At 42.8% G+C, this 24,635-nt stretch overlaps 1 protein-coding gene across 1 annotated transcript; it reads right to left on the bottom strand.

The window, feature by feature from the left end:
- Positions 1–280: 280 nt before the first annotated feature.
- Positions 281–23,279, bottom strand: lpl (lipoprotein lipase). The gene is made up of 10 exons (XM_039767003.1): positions 22,965–23,279; positions 12,971–13,146; positions 12,697–12,876; positions 10,402–10,513; positions 9,618–9,851; positions 8,481–8,723; positions 8,271–8,391; positions 4,840–5,022; positions 4,652–4,759; positions 281–1,030 (listed from the first exon to the last, which is right to left on the bottom strand). The coding sequence occupies exons 1-10, from the start codon at positions 23,056–23,058 to the stop codon at positions 979–981; spliced, it is 1,503 nt and encodes a 500-aa protein (XP_039622937.1). The 5' UTR covers positions 23,059–23,279; the 3' UTR covers positions 281–978.
- Between the last annotated feature and the right edge of the window lie 1,356 nt (positions 23,280–24,635).

The raw sequence follows: 24,635 nt of genomic DNA, 5'->3' as shown, positions 1-24,635 counted from the left end.
AGGTCTGAATTGAAGTCTGGTTATTTGGCTGGTCACCTAACAGGAAATGGTTGTGGTGAGCAAACATCTGCCAGGCCCTCCCTGTTGCAACAAGCAAATCATATATATATACATAGATATATGCAGTATCTATCTATCTATCTATCTATCTATCTATCTATCTATCTATCTATCTATCTATCTATCTATCTATCTATCTATCTATATATATATATACATAGATATATATATACATAGATATATGCAGTATCTATATAATCTATATATATATGTATACACCATACATATACACATATATACATCTGCATACACACACTATACACATTATGTATATACTTTAAAATGTTAATGAGGCAAGGTAAAACTTGGCCTTGCACCCTAAGCCATGAAGCTGCACTCACATCTTACAAAGGAAGGAGGGCCATCACCCTGCTGTTACTGAATTTATGGCAGAGTCCTGTAAGTCAACTTCCGTCAAACAGACCTCAATCCAAAGAGACAGCTGAGCCTGGACAACAAGCTGGGGATCCCAGACTCAATAAAACAGAAACCACAGAGGAATGCTGCTGAGCATCTGTCCAAGCTAATGATGGTTCGTCTTCTTGAAACATTATCCCAGTGTATATAATCCTCAAAAAATATGTTGGAAATTGTTAAAAACAGGATGCCAAGATGCCTACAAGCCTGGCAGCCTCCAGTTGCTGAAGTGAAGACCATGACCTTGGCACAACACGGTATAAGAGAAAGGATGGAAGCAGATACAGTTCACCAAGATGAATATCAGAAACCAACCAAAAGAACTGAGCTGAGCTGATGTCTTTGCTAGGTGACAAGTGCTAGAAGAGGTTCTTATCCCATGTTTCGGTTTTCCAATTTGATCCTTGTAGTCTAGGATGCATATACAACCACTGGGCAGGCATGTATATAAATATAAATATACTGTGTCACTGTCCATCGACGGCAGTCTGTATTTGTTCTTCAATCACTGTTTGACTTCCAAGGGTTTTTAGATCTTCGGTGTCCATGTCGCCTACAAGAGAAAAAAGAGAAAATTAACTATTGAATTAAGAATGGAAAACACTATGTCAGTAGACCATTTAATCACAATAAGACAAAAAGGAGAAGTCTGAAACAATGAAAGAAGCAGTTTTACATTATATGACACCCTTATGCAAGGCCTGCCATCCCAAGACACTTAACGCTACGGTGCCACTCATTTGCTTCTACCATTAGACTCTTAGTAAATTTGGTGACTCCTTAAGGGTCCAGACTTTCGCTAACCTGCCAAACTTTGCAGGTTAAGTGACTCCGCATCACACAGTTAAGTTAGAAATGGGGGCCACCTGCAGCTGTAAATGGTGCCTTCCTATAGAGAACACAATGCCAACTCGCTCCTGTTATTTAACAGAATTACACAGCTTGACAGGTTAAGTGACCCCCCCCCCACAGTCACAGAGCATGTGATTTGACTGCTTGTCTTCATAGGGAGTCGAAGCTGGGGGGCTGTCAAAAAAGACGGCCTGTTAAAGCCCACTGAGGTGTGATTTTGGACAATATGAGGAACCACAACTGAATCTGCATGCTTATAGTTTTATATAGCGCCTTTCTGTAGTGAAAAAAACAACTTTAATTGATTCAGTTTAACTGAGCAAATTCTTAGTACCACCATACAAATACTGGGTAGAACCTTTTGTTCTCAAAACAGCCTCAATTCTTCCACAAGATATAGTATACTATAGTATATACTACGAGGGGCATTCAAAACGTGTCTGCACTGTTTTAACTCTCTTTATTAAGGATTCCAAAAACAAATGACATCACTTTTCTACAAAGTCACCTTTGTTTGCGATATAATTTTCACAGACACATGACACTCTTAGACACGACCAATTACTACTCTTCCCGCCTTCACCGTTTCCAACAAAAATATAAAAGTGCGGAAACTCTTTGAACGTTCCTCGTATATATACACAATACAATACAATACTATACTATACTATACAATATATAGTATGGACATACTGTATTATATATAAACTGCTCAAAAAAAACACTTTAAAAACACATCAGATCTCACTGGGAAAAAAATCCTGCTGGCTATCTCTACTGATATGGACTGATATGGTGATGTGTTAGGAACGAAAGGATGGCACATCGTTTGATGGAAATGAAAATGATCAACATACAGAGGGCTGAATTCAAAGACACCCGAAAATCAAAGTGAAAAAATGATGCAGCAGGTAGGTGAGTCCATTTTGCCAAAATTTCATTGCAACAACTCCAAATCGTACTTAGTAGTTTGTATGCCCCCCCAACCCACGTGCTTGTATGCAGACCTGACAACGTCCTAATGAGACGGCAGATGGTGTCCTGGGGGATCTCCTCCCAGATCTGGACCAGGGCATCAATGAGCTCCTGGACAGTCTGAGGTGCGTCAAATATACCGAAACATAATGTCTGACACAGAGGTGTTCTATTGGATTGAGGTCAGGCGATGGTGGTGGTGGTATCAATTCCTTCTTTCTCCAGGAACTGCCTGCATACTCTCGCCACATGAGGCCGAGCATTGCCGTACACCAGGAGGAACCCAGGAGCCACTGCACCAGCATAGGGTCTGACAATCAGTCCAAGGATTTCATCTCAATACCTAATGGCAGTCAAGGTGCTGTTGTCTAGCCTGTAGAGGTCTGTGTGTCCCTCCATGAATATGCCTCCCCAGACCATCATTGACCCACCACCAAAGCAGTCATGCTGAACGATGTTCCAGGCAGCATAATGTTCTCCACGGCTTCTCCAGACCCTTTCACGTCTGCCACATGTGCTCAGGGTGAACCTGCTCTCATCTGTGAAAAGCACAGGGCACCAGTGGTGGACCTGCCAATTCTTGTATTCTATGCAAATGCCAATCAAGCTCTGTGGTGCCAGGAAGTGAGCACAGGGCCCACTAGAGGCCACCCTCATGAAGTCTGTTTCTGATTGTTTGGGCAGAGATATTCACACCAGTGGCCTGCCTGCTGGAGGTCATTTTGTAGGCTCTGGCTTTGCTCATCCTGTTACTCTTTGCCCAAAGAAGCAAATACTGGTGGGTCCTGCTGATGTGTTAAGGACCTTCTACGAGGGGCCCTGTCCAGCTCTCCTAGAGCAACTGCCTGTCTCCTGGAATCTCCTCCATGCCCTTGAGACTATGCTGGGAGACACAGCAAACCTGGCAATGGCACGTATTGATGTGCCTGCCATCCAGGAGAAGTTGGACTACCTGTGCCACCTCTGTAGGGTCCAGTAATAGCATCATGCTACCAGTAGTGACACTGACCGTAGCCAAATGCAAAACGAGTGACAAAACAGATGAGGAAGGAAAAATGTCAGCGGCCTCCTTCCACCTGTGAAACCATTCATTCCTGTTTTGGGGGTCATCTCATTGTTGCCCCTCTAGTGCACCAAATCAGCTGAAACTGAAGAACAAGCCCCTCTACTACTTAACTGACCAGATCAACAGCCAAGAAGCTTCACTGACTTGATGCTATACTCGGATTCAAATGTATTCCTTTAATTGTTTTGAGCAGTATATATATATATATATATATATATATATATATATATATATATATATATATATATATATATACAGTATATATAGTGAGAGAAAGATAGTATAGAGATTATAGACATATTATATATATATTTATATAGTGTTAAGTGAAAAAGTAAGTGTACCCGACAGTTGCGTTTTTTTCCACATACTGTATTTAAACAGGCCACCAGCAGATCTTATGTTTTCCAGTGGCGCTCCCTGACCCCTGACTTCCATTTTAAAACGCCAGGACTGGCTGTGTATTTTTTAAAATTCATAGAGAACACTTAAGCTTAGACCACAATTTCATGTGGAAAATGCACGTATGTACCATGTTTGTGAGGAAACCACTTTGACTTGAAAAAAAATGCCAGACAGCCTTTAATTTTAAAAAGTCACCACTGTATATTAATGAAGGTTGTTGGGCCTGATCTGTTATGTGCTCCTTTGAGAGCCACTTAAGGGGTCTTATGTTTCAGTAAATATGTAAATGTCAGTCAGTCAGTCGTTTTCTAACCCATTTAGTCTGAAAGAGAGTGAGGGGGTCTGCAGGAGCCTATCCCATCAAGCACAGGGCACAAGGCAGGAACAAACCCTGGACAGGACGCCAGTCCATTGCTGTTATGTAAATGTAATGGCAGTATAACCAGGTATTTGTATAATCCTTCTAGGACTAATGTCTGTTTATAAAAGGCACTATATACTGCATTATTAAGGAGGTTTGCTTGATTCACTGTTGGCGCCCTGGGCAATTCACTTACCATAATTGTATTTTAACTATAAAACATTATACTGTAAAATGTGCATTATAGCTCTGCACTTTGGATATAGTTGACCATAAAAAGGCACTATATAAAATCAATGTTGCTTATTTGTAGACAGTGTGGCCCCCTTGTGCCTGAGGTGTTGAAGTGTGGAGCACAAGTCCTCACTGATTCTAATGTGTGACTCATTTAGCCACTTGATGAATGTAGAATTACTGCACGCAACAAATTTACCCAAATGCAACATCAACTAAATCCATAAAATGTGACATTGTGAACCTGCGGAAGTCGACGGCCACTTTCTTAGCAGACGTACCTTGCGTGTCTTTTGCTTGCTTGGTCTTCTTTAGATTTCACAAAATCCACAAATTCACCTCCTCTTACTAAGGCGGCCATCTCACCATCCTTGGCGCTGAATGTCATCCTGTAAGGAAGAACACAAAGGGTTTAGTGCGCCTGTCACGAGTGAGAACAGAGGCTCTACGGTGGGTAAGGGGTATGCACTTGGCCTGGGTCTCTCCGGCTTTCACTCTGATCTTGCGAATGTTGAACTTGTAACCTTTCCACCAGTCAGTCCAGCTGAAATAGGAGTCCTTCTCCCACATGAGCTTCACCATCAGGAGGTCTCCGATGTTGACGTCAGTAGTCACCAGGAAGGAGAAGGTCTTGTTGGTTGAGAGTTTTGGTCTGTGAACAGAAAAAAAACATGGATGTTGATTTTCGATCAACTCCATTGGGTCTCTCTCCACAACAGTCCTTATATGATTACATCTTTGGCAGGCCTGGTCTTAGGGTCATCACTGCTGCTTCACATCTCCATGGACCCAAATCACATTGTGTATGGAGTTTGAACGTTGGGTTTACTCCCACTTGCCAAAGACGTGCATATTAGCTAATGACCGGCTGGTGAGTGTGCCCAACGTATGAGTCGGTGCGAGTGTGTGAGAGTGTACTGGACTGGCCTTCATGAGAATGCGTGTGTGACTGTGTGCCATTTTCTGGATTGGTGTGAGTAAATGCGAGTTTGCCAGTGACCGAGTGGGCCTGAGTGACCCCGAGTGACCCCGTGGTGGACTGATGTGCAATTGTCAGAGTGTGCCCTGTGCTGGACTGTCATTTATAAATAATGGATTTGTGCATTGTGATTCAAGATTCAGGATTCAAGATCTAAGATGGATGGAGTTAGTTAGTGTAAGTGTGTCTTCAAGCGTACTACTGATGTGAGTGTGAGTGTGCACTGTGATTTGATTGATTGAGTTGATTCAGATCTGTGTGTGAGTGCCCTGTGATGGGCTGGTGTGAGTTTTATGAAGGTGCCTTATGATGGAGAAAGTGTGATTTAGAGTTTGGACTGTGATGGACTGGTGTGAGTGAGTGTGATTGTAACCTATGAGAGATGGAGTGAACCCTGCGTTAGGCTGGTGTGAGAAGATGCGTGTGAATCCGCTCTCTGATGGAGGAAGTGATTCAGAGTGGGGAGATGGGTTGTGACGGATTGGTGTAACTGAGTGTGATTGTAAACTCTGATCATTGGAGTCAGGAAATGTGGATAGACTGGAGTAAATGGGTGAGTGTTAGTGCATCGTATAAGGTGTCACACACGTGCTCATGGAAGGCAGCTAAAGGGCTTGAATGAGGGCAATTCCGAATCTGACCGGGATGTGGCATAGTGAACTGATTCTTTTTCTCACTTTCCTGCAGACCATTCGCTGGCAATTCCACCTGGCCCTGTTGACGTCACTTCCGGGCGCGAGCCTATAGATGAAGACCCTTCCGATCCCGGCTCTTCTGACATCACTTCCTATCCAGACCTTTAAAAGTCTCCACCTTTCCCCTATTCCCTCAGTTCTGTTTTGGACTCCAGTTTGTCCACATCAGTGCTATCATTTTTTTTACAATTTGCAGCCAGGAAATGAATATACGGGTGGCTGCCCCAAACCTTGCTATGGCTCTGCGTGGAGTTTGTAACAAAGGGAAACAGTGATAGGCTGGTGTGAGTGGATGAGTGTGAGTGTGAGCACATCGTATAATGAAAACAGTGATTTGGAGTGTGTGTGTGTGCTTTGGGGAGCTGTGATGGACTGTAACCGAGTGTGATTGTCCATTCTGATGGATGGAGTAAGGGGGGTGTAAGTACATCCTGTGATAGACTGGCACCAGTGGAGAACTGTGAGTGCATTGTATAATGGATTGTGTGATTTAAAAATGTGTGTGTGTGTGTGCGGGTGGGTGTTTTGGTGGGCTGTGACAGATTGGTGTAATTGAGTGTGACTGCGAACTCAGATGGATGGAGTAAGGAGGTGTGAGTACACCTGGTGATAGTCTGGTGTAAGTGGACGAGTGTGAATGTGTCGTGGGATGGATATTATGATTTGGAGTGTATGTGGGTGGGTGGGTTCTTTGGTGGTCTTTGATGGACTGGTGTAATTCAGTGTGATTGTGAACTCTGATGGATGGAGTAAGGAGGCGTGAGTAAATCCTGAAATACACCAGTGTGTAAGTGGATAAGTTTGTGTGTGTGTGTGTTTTGTATAACAGAAACAGTGATTTGAAGTGTGCGTGTGTACTTTGGTGGACTTTGATAGATTGGTGTAATTGAATGATTGTGAAGTAAGGAGAAAGGAGGTGTGAGGACACCTTGTGACAGGCTGGTGTAAGTGAATGAGTGTGTCGTAGGATGGATATTGTGATCTGCAGTGTGGGTGGGTGCTTTGGTGGGCTGTGATGGACTGCTGTAAACTCAGATAGCCTGGTGTGAGTAGATGTGTGTGTTTTTCCACTCTGCGATGGATGGAGTGAGTTGCTGTGAGTGTATATTTAAGTGTGCCACTGATACAAGTATGACTGGATGACTGTGAATGTCACGGCCATCTTAACAGAATCATAGGCCCTCGGGCAAAGTAGAGCACTGGGGTTTCTGTTTTGCGAAACATACATAGACATCAGAAACATCATGGGTCCCTGTGCTTGTGGTGCCCCTGGGCAACTGCCCAGCGTACCCATGGCCCTGATGAGTGTGCACTCTGATAGGCTGGTGTGAATGGATGGCTGTACCCTGTGATGGATGGAGTGATTTCCTCTGGGATGGACTTGTCTAAGTGAGCTATGATGGATGGAGTGAGCTGGTATGTGTGTGTCTCCTGATGGACTGATGTGAGTGGGTGTACAGTATGTGAATTTGCTCTGTGAAGCTAATTTAAGATCAACTTTACTGTCATGTGTAACTGCATGTCTCCTCAGAAGAGTGACATTAATAGTGCATTAGCTGGTGTGAGTGTGCCCAGTGATTTATAGTGTCACACAGGTGTGCTTGGGAGGCAGTAAAAGGGTTCAAATCAGGGTATTGACAAGCCAAACCAAGGATGGGCACCGAGTATTAATGCCTCTTCTTCTCTCCCCACAGACCCTCTGAGGAGAAGTCCAATTAAATACCTCACTTCCGCCATCCACAGATGACCTCACTCCACTTCCTGTCCTGAAAACACGCCCTTCCTGCTTTCCCGCTATAAATTCAATCAGTAAAACTCATTTGCTCAGTCCAGTCATATGGTACTTGTCACAGTCCTTTGAGACAACTCAACATCTTCTTCCATATACGGGGTAGTTCCTCAGCTCTTTTTGATTTGACTTGTGCTTTATTAAAATCAAAAGTGAGTGTGTGTGTGTGTGTGTGTGTGTGTGTGTGTGTGTGTGAACGCACCCTGTAATGGCCAGTGTGGCCGGGTGTATGTGAATGTGAGTCTGCCGTTTGATGGACCAGTAGGCCCCTCCAGGCCGATTTCTCACTTGCTGGTGTCAGCTGTCATTCTTTAAGCCACCATACCAGACACCACAATGTGGATGGACACCATTTCACCTAAACGACACCTTCTCACATTTTAATCATAAGAGCGTCAGTGTCCAAAACCCCGACCGGACTCTTGAGCGATACTCACAGGACAAGCGCGATGTTCTGGGCCTCATCATGGGTGCCATACAGGGACACTTGAACTGGCTGCTCTGTGAAGGTGATGTTCTCTTGACTAAAGAAGTGGATCTTCAACTGATAATGGAAAACTGTGGAGAGACACACAAAAAGGGGCGTCACCTCAGGAGTCGGTGCCCAGAGGACCCGTCTACCTTGGTCGTGCCAGCCCTCCGCTCACCTTTGTAAGGCATCACCTCGCGGGTCTTCAGATACATGCGGCTGCTGCGCTTGCTGCGCACCTTGTTGATCTCGTAGCCCAGAGTGTTGCAGCGGTTTTTACGGCAGCTGAGGCACAAGCCCTTCTCGAAAGTCTCCTTGGCGTTGCAGCGGTACGCCATGCTTTGCTTTTCCTCGTTCAGGAGAGAGTCGATGAACAGGTGAATGGAGCGTTCGTGAGAGCACTTGACAATCTGGTCCATTTCTGTCAAGAGATCACAGACAATTGGTATAGTCTGAGCTCACTATGGGGTCTCTTCCCACCTTGCACTCAGTGCTGTGGAGGTAAGCTGCAGCCCCCAACACCCCTGACATTGAATTATGCTGGTCTAAGAATGTTTTGTAATGATCAATCAGCTGTGATGGACTGGTCACCTGTCCAGGGATGTTGGCTGCCTTACACAGAGTACTGCTGGGGTAGGCGCCAGCCCCCCATGACCCTGAACTGAGCTAAGCTGGTTTGAGAATATTATTTTGTGTTATAATCAATGGTTCTGCTGAACTGGGGTGCTGTCCAGTGCTGGTTTCTTCCCTGAACTCAGTAATGTTTGGATAGGCTTCGGCCCCCTCATGATCCTGATCTGGATTAAGAAGGCTGTTATTTCATAAAATAAGGAATGGCTGTGATGGACTGGTATGCCACCCAGAGCCCTGCACCCAGCACTACTGAGATAAGCCATTTTGAGAATGTTATATTATAATTGGCTGCAATGGGCCGACATCCCATCCAGTGCTGCTTTCTGCCTTGCACCCAGTACTTGTGGGATAGGCTCAAGCCCCCATGAATCTGATTTAGATTAAGAAGTGTGGCTATGATGGACTGGTCGCCTGTCCAGGGATGATGGCTGCCTTACACAGAGTACTGGTGGGGTAGGCTTCAGCCCCCCATGACTCTGAATGGAGTTAGGCTGGTTTGAGAATGTTATTTTATGTTATAATCAATGGCTATGCTGAACTGGGGTCCTGTCCAGTGCTGGTTCCTGGTTGCACCCAGTCCTGTTGGGAGTGGCTCCAGCCCCCCTTGACCCCATGAATCTGAATTAGATTAAGCAGGGTGTTATTTTCAATTTTAACGTGTAGCTGTGATGCACTCACTCACCTGCAAAACCATTGGCGGCAATCATGAGCATAGCCTTGTGCAAGTCGCAGCCTGGCTGGAAGCTTCCTCCATTGGGGTAGATGTCCACATGGCCCACGGGTTTCTGGATGCCAATGCTGCGATCTGGAGAGCCACGGGTGTAGGTGTGGAGCACGTCCACGAAGTTTGCATCATCAGGTGAGAGGCGCACCTTCTCCTCCGCGTATTCAAAATTGGGGCCGGCAGGGTCCAGACCTAAAAAGAGGAGTACATTATGGTGGCGATTTGGATTTGTGTGAGCGGAGTATGAATTCAGAGGGGGTGAAAGTGCTGGAGCCAAGGTTCTGAAACTTTACTGTACTACTTACTTTAGACACATTGATAGATATGAAAGGCGCTATATGATAGATAGATAGATAGATAGATAGATAGATAGATAGATAGATAGATATGAAAGGCACTATATAAGACAGACAGATAGATATGAAAGGCACTATATGATAGATAGATAGATAGATAGATAGATAGACAGACAGATAGATATGAAAGGCACTATATGATAGATAGATAGATAGATAGATAGATAGATAGATAGATAGATAGGAAAGGCAATAATAAAAAGATATGAAAGATGCTATAAAAAGAGATATGAAAAGGTCTATAAATTATATAAATATGGAAGGTTTAATCAATAATCAAATATATGAATATAAAATGTTCTATCTAGATAGGCAAATATGAAAGGCACTATAAAAAGACATGGACAGGTAGGTTTAACTTCAGCCATTTCAGATTTGCTGCTCACCTGTAATTCGGCTGACTTTGTTGTTGGTCAGGCTTCCAGCGATGCCTGCAACATGTGCACCCAGGCTGTACCCAAGCAGATGCAGGTTATTTAAGGTGTAGTTTCCCTCTACCTGAATGAGGCAAATGAAGAACAGAGCGAGACAATAAACATTACATTTAAAATTAGTTAGCATTGGAGAGGAGCAGTTTAAGTTAGACAGGTGATGAGCTTTGACATACAGCCATATAGTCTCCAGTAGCAAACAGTGGCAGTAAAGCGGGTCATACTGAAGAGCTCAGTGACTTTAAACTTGGCACTGTAGGATGTCACCTTTGCCACAGGTCAGTATATACAATTTCTGCTCTTCCCCAGTCAATGCTATTGTTGTGAAGTGGAAGAGCATCGATGAGCAACAACAGATCAGCCATGATGTGGTAAACCACCCAAAATTACAAGGTGGCATCACTCACAGAAGAGTTCCAAACTGCCTCTGGAAGTAACATCAGCACAAAAAAACTGCTCACCAGAAGCTTCCTGAAGTGGGCTTCCATGGCCCTGCAGCTGCCCTCAAGCCTATGTGAGGAGCTCTTGGCTGTTCAGTGTTACACGATGACTGTAGATGATGTTCTCTTGACTGAGCGAACATAGAGTCAGGGGGATTCATTTGGATCTGGAATCATCATCAGCAGACAGTTCCTCATGACAATTCTTTACCAGATTAATGAAATAATGAGTTCTGAGGCTTTACATCTGAATGGATGTCCAATCTTTTGCAAATACCACATTTACTCAATTTTTTTAATGTTTTTTTTAGTCCAACAGAGTGTCTGAGTGGAGTATAAGGCCCCCTTACTGGGTGACCCCTTGCTGGTACTCCAGACCCCACAGTTCTCCCAGTCCTAGCTTAGTTTAACTTTGGATGGATTTCTGACCCTGAGGAGGCTTGGGGTTATGGGGATTGATCTGAGTGAAGTGTCAAATGACAAGGCTCATCCCCCTCTAATAGATCCCCCCACCAGGACCCCTGCCATCTTGGTTCTCCTAACACTAGGACCCCTTAATGTTTGAGGCTGTTTTGCAGGTCTGAATGAGGTGTCGGAGGACGGAGCTCCACCCCTTCTACCGGACACACCCCTCTACCCTTCAGCAGAGGAAGAGCAGCTAAATTCAGTTAAAATGCAACCCAGGCTGGTGGCAGTCCAAAATGCCAGTTCCTGTAAGAGAGCAGGTTCAGGCCTTTGCAGCAGACCCTCCCGTTACCATCCTCTGCTGAGTCTGAAAGTTGCCCCCATTCCCTTTCCAAAATTCTGGTCCCAGCTGATATGCTCCTGGATACTATGGCACCTTCAAACACAGGGTAAAGGTCCTAAGGTACCAAAACTTTCCCCTTTGTGCCTTGGGGCAAACTGAGGAACCTGTGAAGTTAAACAATTCATCTTCTTATTTTGGCTGCTCCTGTTAGGGGTCGCCACAGCGGAACATCTTCTTCCATATCTTTCTGTCCTCGTCATCTTGTTCTGTCACACCCACTACCTGCATGTCCTCTCTCACCACATCCATAAACCTTCTCTTAGGCTTTCCTCTTTTCCTCTTGCCTGGCAGCTCTATCCTTAGCACTCTTCTCTCAATATACCCAACAATTAAGTCCCAAAAATTTTAAATTAGTGGCACAGTGGTGAGAGTTGCTGCCTCACAGTTTCCATTAACCTGTAATCAACTTCATGCCTGGTCACTGTTCATGTGGAGATCCCCATTAGTCTTTGTGTCTTCTAACGCGTCTGTATTGGCATGGTGTGGCTGAGTGTGCCCTGCAAATGTACTGGCATCCCTTCCAGGGTTGGCTCATGCCAATAGCCAGGACAGATACACAGCTTTAAACTGGAATGAGGGGATAGATAGATGGAAGGTTTAACCAAAGTGTTAGCCATTCCTCAACATACGGTATCTGTTTTCTCTTCTTGTGGTCCTTCCTCCTGTACCATGATGACCTTCGCTTTCTCCACGGCCATCTCCCCTCATCCGGGTACTGAAATGGTTTATCTGTTTTTTATCATTAGTCAGGACCTCCCCATTCATTTCAACCAGTCATGGCGAAGCAATGAAGCACGGGATGTATTTCAGGTTTTTTGCTCCTATCTTTTAAATTGTATATATTATACCATTTCTATTTTGTAAAGTTAAATACTGGCAAGTCTACCAGAAAATGAGACTCATTCCAGATTGGATGCCAGCTGGGTTTGCCATGCCCTGTCCGTTACCGGCTAACGCCTGACCCCGCTCTCTTAAAGTCTCATGCCAGCAGTTTATACCTACCTCAATCCAGTTCATGAACTTGGCAAGGTCCTGCCCGACCAGCTTGGTGTAGGCTGCCGACGTGGGATAATGCTGCTGGGCTCTGTACAGCCAGTCCACCACGATCACGTTGGCGCTAGGCTCCCGCTCAAACAGAGCTGCCACCAGCTTCGCAATCCAGCTTTCATACAGGCCAGTCACCTGGAAGAAGACCGTTGAACTTGTTTAGTTCAACTAAATCGGCAACCACAGAGAGAGCAGAACGTGTCAGCCATGACGCATTAAGCAGGCTTACCGTCCACCCGTGAATGACGACAAAGGTTTTTGAGGTCCGCTTAAAGTTGCACTCTTCAATGGTGTCAATCTGTCCAGGAACCAGGTAGCAGAGATCATCATCTGGGACCTCAGGACTGCGGAGGGAAAATTTCGACTCAATGCTGGTGTAGTCGGTAAGCCACTCTGTGCTGTTGCCTGGAGAAGAAAATACAACCAGGGTCAGCATTTTAATAGGCAAACAATTTGAGCAAAGGCCCACTGACTGACTCTAGACAACCTTCTTGATGGACATTGTAACAATATGCTTGGCTCAAAGTGGAGTGCAGGTATTATATATCAGTAATGAACTTTCCAAAAATGGTCAGAAATCTTTTCACAGGAAGCTGAAGTTTAGGACATAGGACAGGACATCTGGTCCATCACTGCACCTAACACCTACCCTTCTACCCATTGATGCAGCAAAGCTCAAGAGAATTATGAGATGTCCATTAACCAGGCGATGGTTAGATGTGGTTAAACCAGGCAAGGGTCAAAGCTGTGAAACTGTGCCAAAATAAGCAAACTGAGAATCATACGTCAAGAACAAAAGGAAGTCGAAACCAAAATCATAAACCGAGCGCCAGGGCCTACTTCAGTGGTTCTCAAACTGTGGGGCGGTTGAAAAAAATATGAAAATATGAAAAAAATAAAACAAGAATCGAAAATATGAAAAATATATCTATTGAAACCAAAACAAATTAACTTAAACTAAATTCTGATACAAGAAAAATAAATATGAGTCAGAAAAATGTCGATAAAAGTTAAGTAGGTATAATAAAATATGCATCTATGATATATCATTAATTAAAAAAGAACAGATTGGTATTAGTGGGCTCCTTTCAAAAAGACTTTGGGGCGCAATTAAAACTGTTATGAAAACTCGGGTCGCAAACGTGTAAAGGTTGAGAAACGCTGTATTGAACAATAATTATAAAAATATAGTTGAATAAATTGGACTGTGCAGCTGAATGGATATAAAGTTCCACTTCCGGTTAACAGAAATAGCCCAAAAGTTGATAGGTACAAAATGTAAATTTCTAATACTTGTATGCATAATTTGGTTGACCTAAGTGAAAGCGTACTCAAGTTATCGCGTTTACATACACACACACAGACAGACAAACAGACAGAATTCCAAAAATGAAATTTTCAGACTCATGGAGGTCTAAAACATCGAGATTCATCAAAATCGCGAAATTACATTTTTGGACGATTACAATACTTTCCCTACACTTCCTATGCGAGAAAGTAAAAAAAAAAAAAATGTCAAAAAGACAATGATATCAACTAACAGTGAAAAAATAAATTTGGATGGAAATGGTGTTTTCGGACTCAGGGAGGTCTAAAATATTAAGATTGGTCAAAATCGCGAAATTGAATCTTTTGCCGATTACAAGACTTTCCCTACACTTTGTATATGAGAAAGTAAAACTTGTAGTCCTTGGTTCTAAATAATAGTATTAGTTGCTCTAATCTATCGATTATTTGATCAAACTCATTCTGGAAGATAAGGCAGGCAACATGACATTGGACTTCAAGCCCTGAAGTTAGGTGTTTAAATCCCACTGCTGACACCACGTGACTATGAGTGTGTCACTTCACCTGCCTGCGCTCCAATTAGAAACACAAAAGAAATTGAACCAATCATCTCTCCAATGTCGTAAGTCACCTCGGATAAAGGAATCAGTCCAACAATACGTACACAATATCGTCTTTGCAGAGATTACAACAACATTACAAAAGACATCTCACAAAACATACCAAGCCTTTCAAAGCAAATTCTCCATTTTCCCTCAGTTGTATCTCATGTCTCCATTTTGTCTAAATTCATTTCTCCTAAGGAATTTCAGGACAAAGTTGATTCTTCACTGACACATGCGTGAGAATCTCTTATTAAGTCTCATTTGCCATCAAAGATCAACTTTTGAGCAGTAACATTTTCCTATGGGAGTTTGCAATTTGAAGGTGTCATTTTAATTTTGCTAGCTGATTAGATCATCACTATTGCCTTTACATTTAAGGATATGTGGGAATTACAATTTACAAGTAACATTAAGACATTACTAAAGATTATGAATGATCTGATGGGGTGGGGCTGGGGGGACACCACAAGTTACTGCAATGGGTGACACCAACCCTAGTGACGCCACTGGAGGTTCAGGAGGTGCTCTAATAACTGCACCACAATGTCACCCCAATAGGCTCAACATAAATAACCCGTAAAAGTGTGACAGTATGTTGGATACTTCATAAAGAGTGTGACGCAGTGGCATAGCAGACAAGCTACTGAATACACACCTCCTGGAGTTTGGTTCTAATTTAAATTCCGCCACTATGTGTGAGGACTTTGCATATTTACTCCCTATCCATATGAGATTCCTTCAAACACTGTGGTGTCCTCACACACCCCAAGGATGTACATCTGGGATCAGTTGAGCACTCCAAATAAAAAAAAAAAATGTGGGTAAATCCACACTGTATTAGACCCGTGCCCCATCCATCATGTCTGGCACCTGATGCTGCCATGCAAGGTTCTGCTTCATGTGCCTCTCCATGGCCTTGTCATTTAAAAGGGGGGGAGAGGGTAGGGGGGGGGGCAATGTATGATTCAGTGATGAGTGACTTGTAGGAGTCCACCATTAATCACACCATCTCATCAGGGAATATGTTGTCACATTTCTGTATTTAATGCTCTGTACACCATTACTGTCTACTCTAAGTTTCTTTTTATACTTGTATAGCTCAGGCAAAGCCTCCATCTTCTTAACACATCTATTTACATAAAGGGTCATGAGGACCAAAAAGCTATTTAGGCAGCAGAGTCCAGGAAGGCAAACTTCATACTGGATAGTATATCCTTCATCAAAGACCACTTTCACAGATACACACACACACACACACACACACACACTCATAAACACACAGCGACCCTGCTAAAGAAGTAAGTCTGGACTGCAAGATCGATCTGGAGACCCGAGAAGAAGGCCACATGAGCACAGCTTAATGCAAATGACACACACCTCTTAATGTGTCTAAAGGCTGTGAGGACTTCTACAGTAGGTGGCAGCTAAATGACAATATTGATAAACCTGTAGAAGAGGGGCTCATTGTGACTGGAGCTGTTGGAATTGAATCTCCATTACTGTCTCTAAGGATTACAGATGTATTCACATCCACATTATAAATACATACACCAAATGAAGCTAGACGTGAAAGACACTTTATAACAAGTAGGTAGAAAAGGTGCCTTAAGATAGATAGATAGATAGATAGATAGATAGATAGATAGATAGATAGATAGATAGATAGATAGATAGATAGATAGATAGGAAAGGTACTATATAATAGATAGATAGATAGATAGATAGATAGATAGATAGATAGATGTGAAAGGCACTATATAATAGATAGATAGATAGATAGATAGATAGATAGATAGATAGATAGATAGATAGATAGATAGATAGATAGATAGATAGGAAAGGCACTATATAATAGATAGATAGATAGATAGATAGATAGATAGATAGATAGATAGATATGAAAGGCGCTATATAATAGATAGATAGATAGATAGATAGATAGATAGATAGATAGATAGATAGGAAAGGCACTATATAATAGATAGATAGATAGATAGATAGATAGATAGATAGATAGATAGATAGATAGATAGATATGTGAAAGGCACTATATAATAGATTGATCGGACTGCTTCTTACAGCAAGAGGAGCTCAGATGGAAGTCTGTGCCAGAGTGTGAAATGTACTTTTTAAAAATCAACACTCCATTGTGAGTTTTGAGGCTGTGCCAGTCGGTGTAACTCTTTGTTAATTGCTGGTTTGGGTGGCACTCAGCATGTCAGTGCCATTCATAGCCCATGCTGACACCACACCCTTTGAAAAACTCTGTAGCAAGCTGACATAACACAGGAACAGAGAGGAGGAACATTCCTAAATTAAGATAAACAGAGGAAGTAACTGCAGGATCGAACAGAGCAGCCTCCCCGCCACACCCTGGGCCACACCTGCCACCAGAGGTGACTTCAGCTGCGGTAGCTTAGCGAAGCCTCACGTTAACTATACCTGTGCAAAAGGAGTAATTTTGACCCCTTTAGATCCCCAATGGAAGTGAACCCCTGGGGTCAGCTGATGTGGCCTTCTTAATTTCAAGTCCTTGTGATGACTTTTGCTGAAGACACCTATTGGGTTACTCTTTATTATAAGGGTGTAATTTCCTGCACAGCATATGGCCCAGTATGATGTAAAACTAAGGTGTTTGGGGGTCTAGAGGGCAAGATAAAGGAGGTCTTGCAGAGCTAGACATTGAATGGTGTATCATATCATGCAGGTTTTCTCATACCAGTTAAGGAGACGCCAGAAAATAAATAAAACAAAAACCTGAAGTGGTTTCTAAGTAATTTTTATGAACTCAAAATGACAACAAACCTGAACTTTATATGTGACATACTTATTAATTAATTGACATTTTTATTCATTCAATTTCTAACAATTGAGCAGAATATGACAGGGGTTACACATTGTTTTGCTGTACCCCCAAAGCCTGCAGCATCAACCCCCCCGGAATGGCAGTCTGTCGAAATTCTTGCACATAAGCCACTCTCCACGCCCCCTGCCGAGTCCCAGAAGGGGTAGGACCTGCCTGCACATGCCGCTGTGACCTCCGCTTCGGGATTACTGCCCAGCCCGTGACCAATCGAATGACTCTCGAGCGTTCTGATTGGCCAGAATTAAGACACGATTTACATAAATTCCATACACGCGTAATTCTAAACTGCCGAGTTGCGAGCCGGCTGGGGAGTTTTTTTTTTTTTTTTTTTGTGGAGACGGCGCACTTTTTATGCAGGATAAAGAAAATGAATTCCAACCTCATTGACTTTCAAAATAGCAAAACTTTCCGCACGCGATCACAACACCAGTCGTATCAGTAAATCAAACAGTCAGCCGCAACCCCTCAAAAAGAAACACGCCGGTTAATTATTGACTTCATTTGGCTGTCTTTCTGCCAGGTGTAAGATTTCTCAAACGATTAGAAAGGCCGTGAGAGAACTCGGCATTTATTTAGAGCTGACTGAGCGCCCGCCGATGTGTTAAACAGTACCGACGGGAAATCCGAGGAGCCAAATCAAGTGGCGCACTGACGCCGGCAGTTACGGGACTGTCGACCGCCACGTCACACTTCTCCGACTGGAGAAAAAAAAAATATGAGAGGGAAAACAATTTATGCAATGAATTTAAATTGGTGGATTTTTATTTATTGGATTTAACGGGTTTGAAACTTGATTTGTATAAAGGGGTAATGTTATACGCTGGGCTGTGGGTACTTTACATTATTTGAACTATGAATATTCAATATATTAATAGAGCCTGCTGCCCGGCTGGCACACAAATACACACTGGTAGTGTCACAGACCCGCTGTGTCGGTTGGAGTGGCGCTCAGTCTACGACCGGTTTGCGCTCAACGGTCCCGAAAAGCGCTCACGCTGCAAGCCCCTGTATGGGAGAATGAATGAATGAATGAGGTCATGAGGGTCTGGGATTTATAAAAGAACCTCAGATATCTTGCTAAGCACAAGGCAGCAAAATGGTTAGCCGGTCTGTCAACCCGGGTTCGAATCCGCGTAGAGCTTCCACGTCCCCAAAGCCAAGCAGGCTACAGGTGAATGGACACCAGCGTGGGTAGAGTGCTCTTTTCATGCCCAGCGTTCGATGCCACTGTGATCAGATCTTAAACTGTCAACTGAAATAGATGGGTTAAGAGAATGAATGGAGGGATACATTTGGGGATTTCTGAACCTGCTATAGGGCATCCATAGGTATTTAGAGCTGAGAATTACAAATAAAGCCATTAGTAACCCCCAGGGGGCCTCATGCATTTCACACTAAAACATGGTGTAGGGACAAAAGTGGAAATGTGCGTATGCACCGTTTATACTTGAGGCTCCAGGTTCTGTAATTCTTATTAAGACTGAACAAAGTGTTAAGATCTTAAACAGTTCTGACAAGAACGGGCCATTGAGCTCAACTGGTTCCTTAACGGCTGGTGTTTGTGGGTTCCTTGTAGCTCCATTGCTTGACAAAGATTCATTTCATTCTGGGAAGGATTCTTTGCATATGAAAGTGATGTTTTTGAGCTTTCAAAAGATTCCTAATATGTTCACAAAACAGAAACCTTTAGTGCCTGATAGGCTCCCTAGCAGGATACAAACAGAACGTGGTCCATGTTATTGTATGAAGGAAGAGTCCTTTAAAATTGTCCCTTCACAAATTTCTTAGAGTTATTTATGGAGTCTATTATGGATCAAAAGAAAAGGTCCATTCTGTGAACTTCATATATGGATGGTTCCTCTATATGCCATTGCCCTGAAGAAACGCCCGGGCACCTTTATTGAGTGGAGCTTGTCCATCCCGTTCACCCAAATTCTCCAAAATAACATTACGTCGAAGTTTGAAGGTTCCTAAAGTCCTCTTCACTTATTCCACATGTCTGTGAAGGGAAAAATGTCTGCCGAAATCTGCTCTTACCAAGTTTCCTGCCCCGTGTTTTGTTGCGTACTGATGTGTAATTTAATTAATAGACGCACGATCAGTAGTAGTCCTTATCTAAGATATTAACGTTGGTGCTTTAGGCCCTATAAGGACAAGCCTGCTGCCGCATAGAAGTAGATGGCTAACAGGAGCCCCCACTTTGAAGTGTTGGCCCAAAAACATTCATAAGCCCGCATTATTCAAGTTCTTGTCTCTCAATTAGATGGACCACAAACAGAGTGATGTTCACTGCTTCTAAGGACCAAATCACTGGCTACAGACTAAGATTTTAAGGGTGCTGGATGTCTAAAATACTGGTGGGGCGAAGAGGGTCATGATATGATAAATACCCAAAAATCCTGCCACTTCTGTCATACCTTGACATGATATTGGGGGGTCGGGGGGCTTAAGCAAGCTAAAGGACTCCCTGGATGGCAGAAGATTCACTGTGTGCACAGAAATAGATGCAGAGGAGACTGCTGCCAAGTGTTCAGCCAATCACAAAGTCACCAAAATTTACCATCTAACACTCTTAAAAAATCAAAGTGCCAGAGCGGTTCTTCAGAGAGATGTCACAAGGGAACCAAAGACCCATCCATCCATCCATTATCCAACAACTATATCCTAACTACAGGGTCACAGGGGTCTGCTGGAGCCAATCCTAGCCAACACAGGGAGCAAGGCAGGAAACCAACCCTGGGCAGGGTGCCAGCCCACTGCAGGGCACACACACACAGACCAAGCACACACTAGGGACAATTTAGAATGGCCAATGCACCTGACCTACATGTCTTTTGAAACCGGAGTACCCGCAGGAAACCCACGCAGACACGGGGAGAACATGCAAACTCCACGCTGGGAGGACCCAGGAAGCGAACCTCCCAAAGACCCATCCACTTGAAAGTTCCAGAAAGTGCTGTTTATTTATTTAGAATTGTAACAGGCTTCAGAAATAATGATGAATAATGATAACAGATTTGTGAAATCCCAATGGGTTCCTGATTTTAAAAGGATCCTCGTGGTATAGAACCACACAAGTTTAGTGAGGGTTTTCTTAATCTGTTAGTGTCACACTTAAATTGCCCAACTTACAATAAAGAATTCATTTTCATTTTTTTTTCCCCCTAGATATTAGGAAAGTTTCAAAGCACAAAGAACCAACTACATACCCAAAGAACCCATCCCAGAATTAAATGGTGCTTTGTCAAGTAATGGGGCCACGAGGAACCACACGACCCAGTGTAGAGCCATAAAGTGCCATTAAAGACCCAGCATTTTTGGCTGCTTTCTACCTTCCGAGGGGTGCTGCCTGTTTTTATTTTGTGACATAATATATCAAATGTACCAAATGTTAAAACAGAACAAGGCATATAATCAAATACTTCTATATCTCATATAGCGCCTTTCATTAGTTAGTAGAGTTGTTGGACTCCCTGAGTCTCACAGGCTGAGTCAAGTGACAAGTGGTAATCCTGTGGGCCGAAGTTTTAATTTAGAGACCACCCACACCTGTTACGATATAACAAACTCAAGACAAAATCGTGTTCGGGTCGGCAGAAGTCCACTTACAGTCACAAGTGGATAATGCACCAAACAATACATCAGAAATGCAGGTGTCATATTATAGTACCAATAATGTAACGTTTAGGACCAGGAAAGTGCTAAACACTAAAGTTATTTGCAAAAGATCAAAAAAAAGGAACAGCAACAACAAACTAAAATTTGACTGATCTGGTCGTTGAGAACCTGAGGCGACATTCGGAGTAAAAATCTCACACCCGAACAAGCTCGTCGGAGTAGTGCTCTACTGCCATCTACTGGTTGAAAAAATACATTTCAAAAATAAGGCGCTCTAACTACACACTTCAGCGATATTCGGCAAACACAAGCTGGCGGCCTTTCTTTGTATTGAATTCTATTAACTTCTGGAACTAATAGCAATTATTTTAGTTGTGTTACTGGCTATGTATAATATAAACTTCAATTCTTGGATCATCTGCTACTAATGTTGAGCTGTGAGAATTTTGTATTATTTTTTGTGGCGACGCCGCTATTTCTGTATTGAGGTTTTTTTGGGCGAGTTACCACTTGACACGCACAAAATAATAATAAAAAAATAAAAAGTAGCATCTTTATGGCAGCACATGCTCTCATTTAATTTTACAATAAATAAAATATTATTTTCAAACAAAACGTACAAAGATCCTGCGCTGCAGCGAATGCATAATAATCATGCTGCACTCTTAAAAATAAACCTGCCAGAGCGGTTCTTCAGGGTGATGCCACAGGGGACTATTTTTGGTTGCCAATAGAACCATCCATATATATGTTCCAGAAAGAACCTTTTATTTATTTAGATTTTTTTTTATTTATTTAGAAGCGCATTGAGCATTGGAAAGGCGCTATGTAAACAAAAATTATTATTATTAATATCTATAACAGGTTCCATACTTGAAGAGACCGGAACAGATTTCTGGAATCCCAATGGACTCTCACTGTTTACAATAACTCAGACTAAGTTCAGGTTTTTCTTACTCTGCAGGTAGTCTACCATACATTAAAGATTGTTTTCTACGTTTTTTCAAAGCTCAAAGAACCAACTTCATATTCAGAGAACACGTCCCAGAATGAAATGGTGCTTGGTCAAGCAATACATCTAGGAGGAACCACAAAACCCAGTAAAGAGCCATTAAAAGACCAGCATTTCTAAGAGAGTGTGGTGTCATTATGAAAAGATTCCGTTACACATAAAAGGTTTCTACAGACATGCATCTTACGTTTTTAGGCATAAAAGCCTTAAACTGTAATACAGTCAGGTTACTGAACCTAATTGAAAAATAACATTTTTTTTTTGTTTTATTATAGATTTGGAAACAAATCCCAAGTAGAACTCTTCACCTATGTGTTTAATCAGTTTTCTTTTTTGATAACATTGCCCGCCTCATTGCATTCATGAAATCACATAAATTATTAGCAATATACACGATAACCTCGGGCCTTTTTGCGACAGAGAGTTTATCTTTCCGTTTCTTCCGAGTCGATGCCAGTTTACTTTTTTGGCTCACATGCCACTGCTGTGCAAATGAAAAGTAAACGAGCAAGTCGCTCGGGAGGCGTGATGAGATTTTTCTTAGAAGACAATCATCAAGTCTGCAATGACTCATTCTTTTTCTTCTCAGACCGGCCGCGCTGGGTTACTTTCGGTCAGCGAGCTCACTCAAACTTTTCCCAAGCACCAGATTGGAAGAAAGAAAAAAAATAACGATCACTTTTAAAACTTCAGAATAATAAAAATCTCACACGTACTTCAGATTTTACGATGGCAGGCGCGTGGGTCCTAAAAGGCTATAAACACAATCAAAAGCCCCTTTCGCTTTAATCAGGTGAAGAATCCCCCCTGAGCAGTTACAGTTGTGGTCACTCACCTAACGGAGACTCCTCTGTGGTCGCTATAAAGTCAGCGCGTGTTTCCAGTGCGTAAAATAACACCACGAACAATAAAATACTTGGTCGTCCCATAATAGAAGTGGCTGGATTAAAAGTTCCAAATAAATAAATAGTTGATAAACAAAATATGAAATACTTCTGCTTCACAATTAAATGATGCTCTCAATGCAGGGATGTGCCTGCACGGACTAAAGTGCTTTTTTTGCAGTACAAAAAGTGCAGTTTCTTCCCTACGGCCAGGACTTCAAGGCTCCTTGCGCCTTTTTACTTGTTCACCCCCCTTCGGCGTCTTCGCTTTCTTTCATGATATGCTGGTATGCAAATCGTGTGTCTCCTTATTGGGCAGACGCGGGAGGCGGAGCCCCAACGGATTTTCTCAAACTGGAATCACTCGAGTAGTCCGTGTTCGTGGTGCTTGGACCGAGGGACCTCATACTTGGGGATTGGTGGGGGTTTTGGGGTGTGTGTGTTTTGGTCTGGGTTTGGGGCTAAGCGTGCGCCTGCTTGAAAGTAAACAAACATCTTTAGGCTCATAAGGTTGCTTACCGATCACACGATTGCATTTTGAGATGCCCAGGAGTTTCATTTCTGCCGACTCTGTAATGACTTTCTGAATTAATTTAACAGATTCTGCTTATAACTGGCATATGCATATCATTTTATGCCATTTTAAATCGCAAGGGCTCACACCTATCTTGGTAAGGTGGAACCCATTCCTGCATTCCTGGACCGGGAGACCGCTCGTCCCAGCGCTGTAAAGTCGATTCGGGCGGTTTCAAAGCTTGTAGATGCATCCGTGTTTATTTTATTATTGACTTCCAAGACAAGATGCAACAATTCGTTAATCTTTACGTGGTCTAGACACGTTTTTTTTTTTGCAGTATGGGGTAGCGAATGAACTCCGCAATCTTTCACATCGGTCAGTTTAAAACTCCTCAGTTCACCGGATAAGATGTGTTGGTGGTGTTAGACGAAACCTGGAGACTCATAACGGGAAGAAAATTTAAAAATGATTAAAACTGCACACGGATTCGAATTACCAGTCAAGAGAAGTGCGCGGAGGGTCGTAATCTGCTCAACTCAAATCAATCCGTGTTTAACTGATAAAATGCTAAAATTAATAATGATAATAATTTCATCGTCGTTTACGCAACACATTTAGAGATCCAGAAATGTAAAAAGCGGATTCCAAAAATGACTAAGGTGGCTTTTGTAGCGCCTTTTCTGGTCAAAACCCACCTAAACGTCTTATTTTAGCAGCTCGTGTCTGCATCGAAGTTTTTAAAATGCAGAGTAAGTGACTTACGCGGCATGTTTGCGAATGGTGGGTGCACTTCTCCTTCAATGAATTGTAACGAAACCCTTAGTTAAATAAACCTTATATTGAATAATAGGTGGTTAATAGGTGTGGAGCCCCTTCAACTGGGTGTACATTACTTTGTTAAAGTGACATTCAGGCGCTATTTTTGCAGTTGTCGCTACTTTTCCAGTGTGTCATCAAACCTTGTTGTTACACTTGATCACTTGTCGGGTGTGTCCCAGTTGTTTCATTTCAAAAAGCAGTCAGCCTCCGCACTAATCACACACACACACGCGCACACACCCTCTAAATCACACACGCACATTGTGTGCAACAAGAACTGAATTCG

Source organism: Polypterus senegalus, chromosome 10 (assembly GCF_016835505.1).
Source record: "Polypterus senegalus isolate Bchr_013 chromosome 10, ASM1683550v1, whole genome shotgun sequence".
NCBI classification, from domain to species: Eukaryota; Metazoa; Chordata; class Cladistia; order Polypteriformes; family Polypteridae; genus Polypterus; species Polypterus senegalus.
This window is presented reverse-complemented; position numbering and strand designations above follow the sequence as displayed.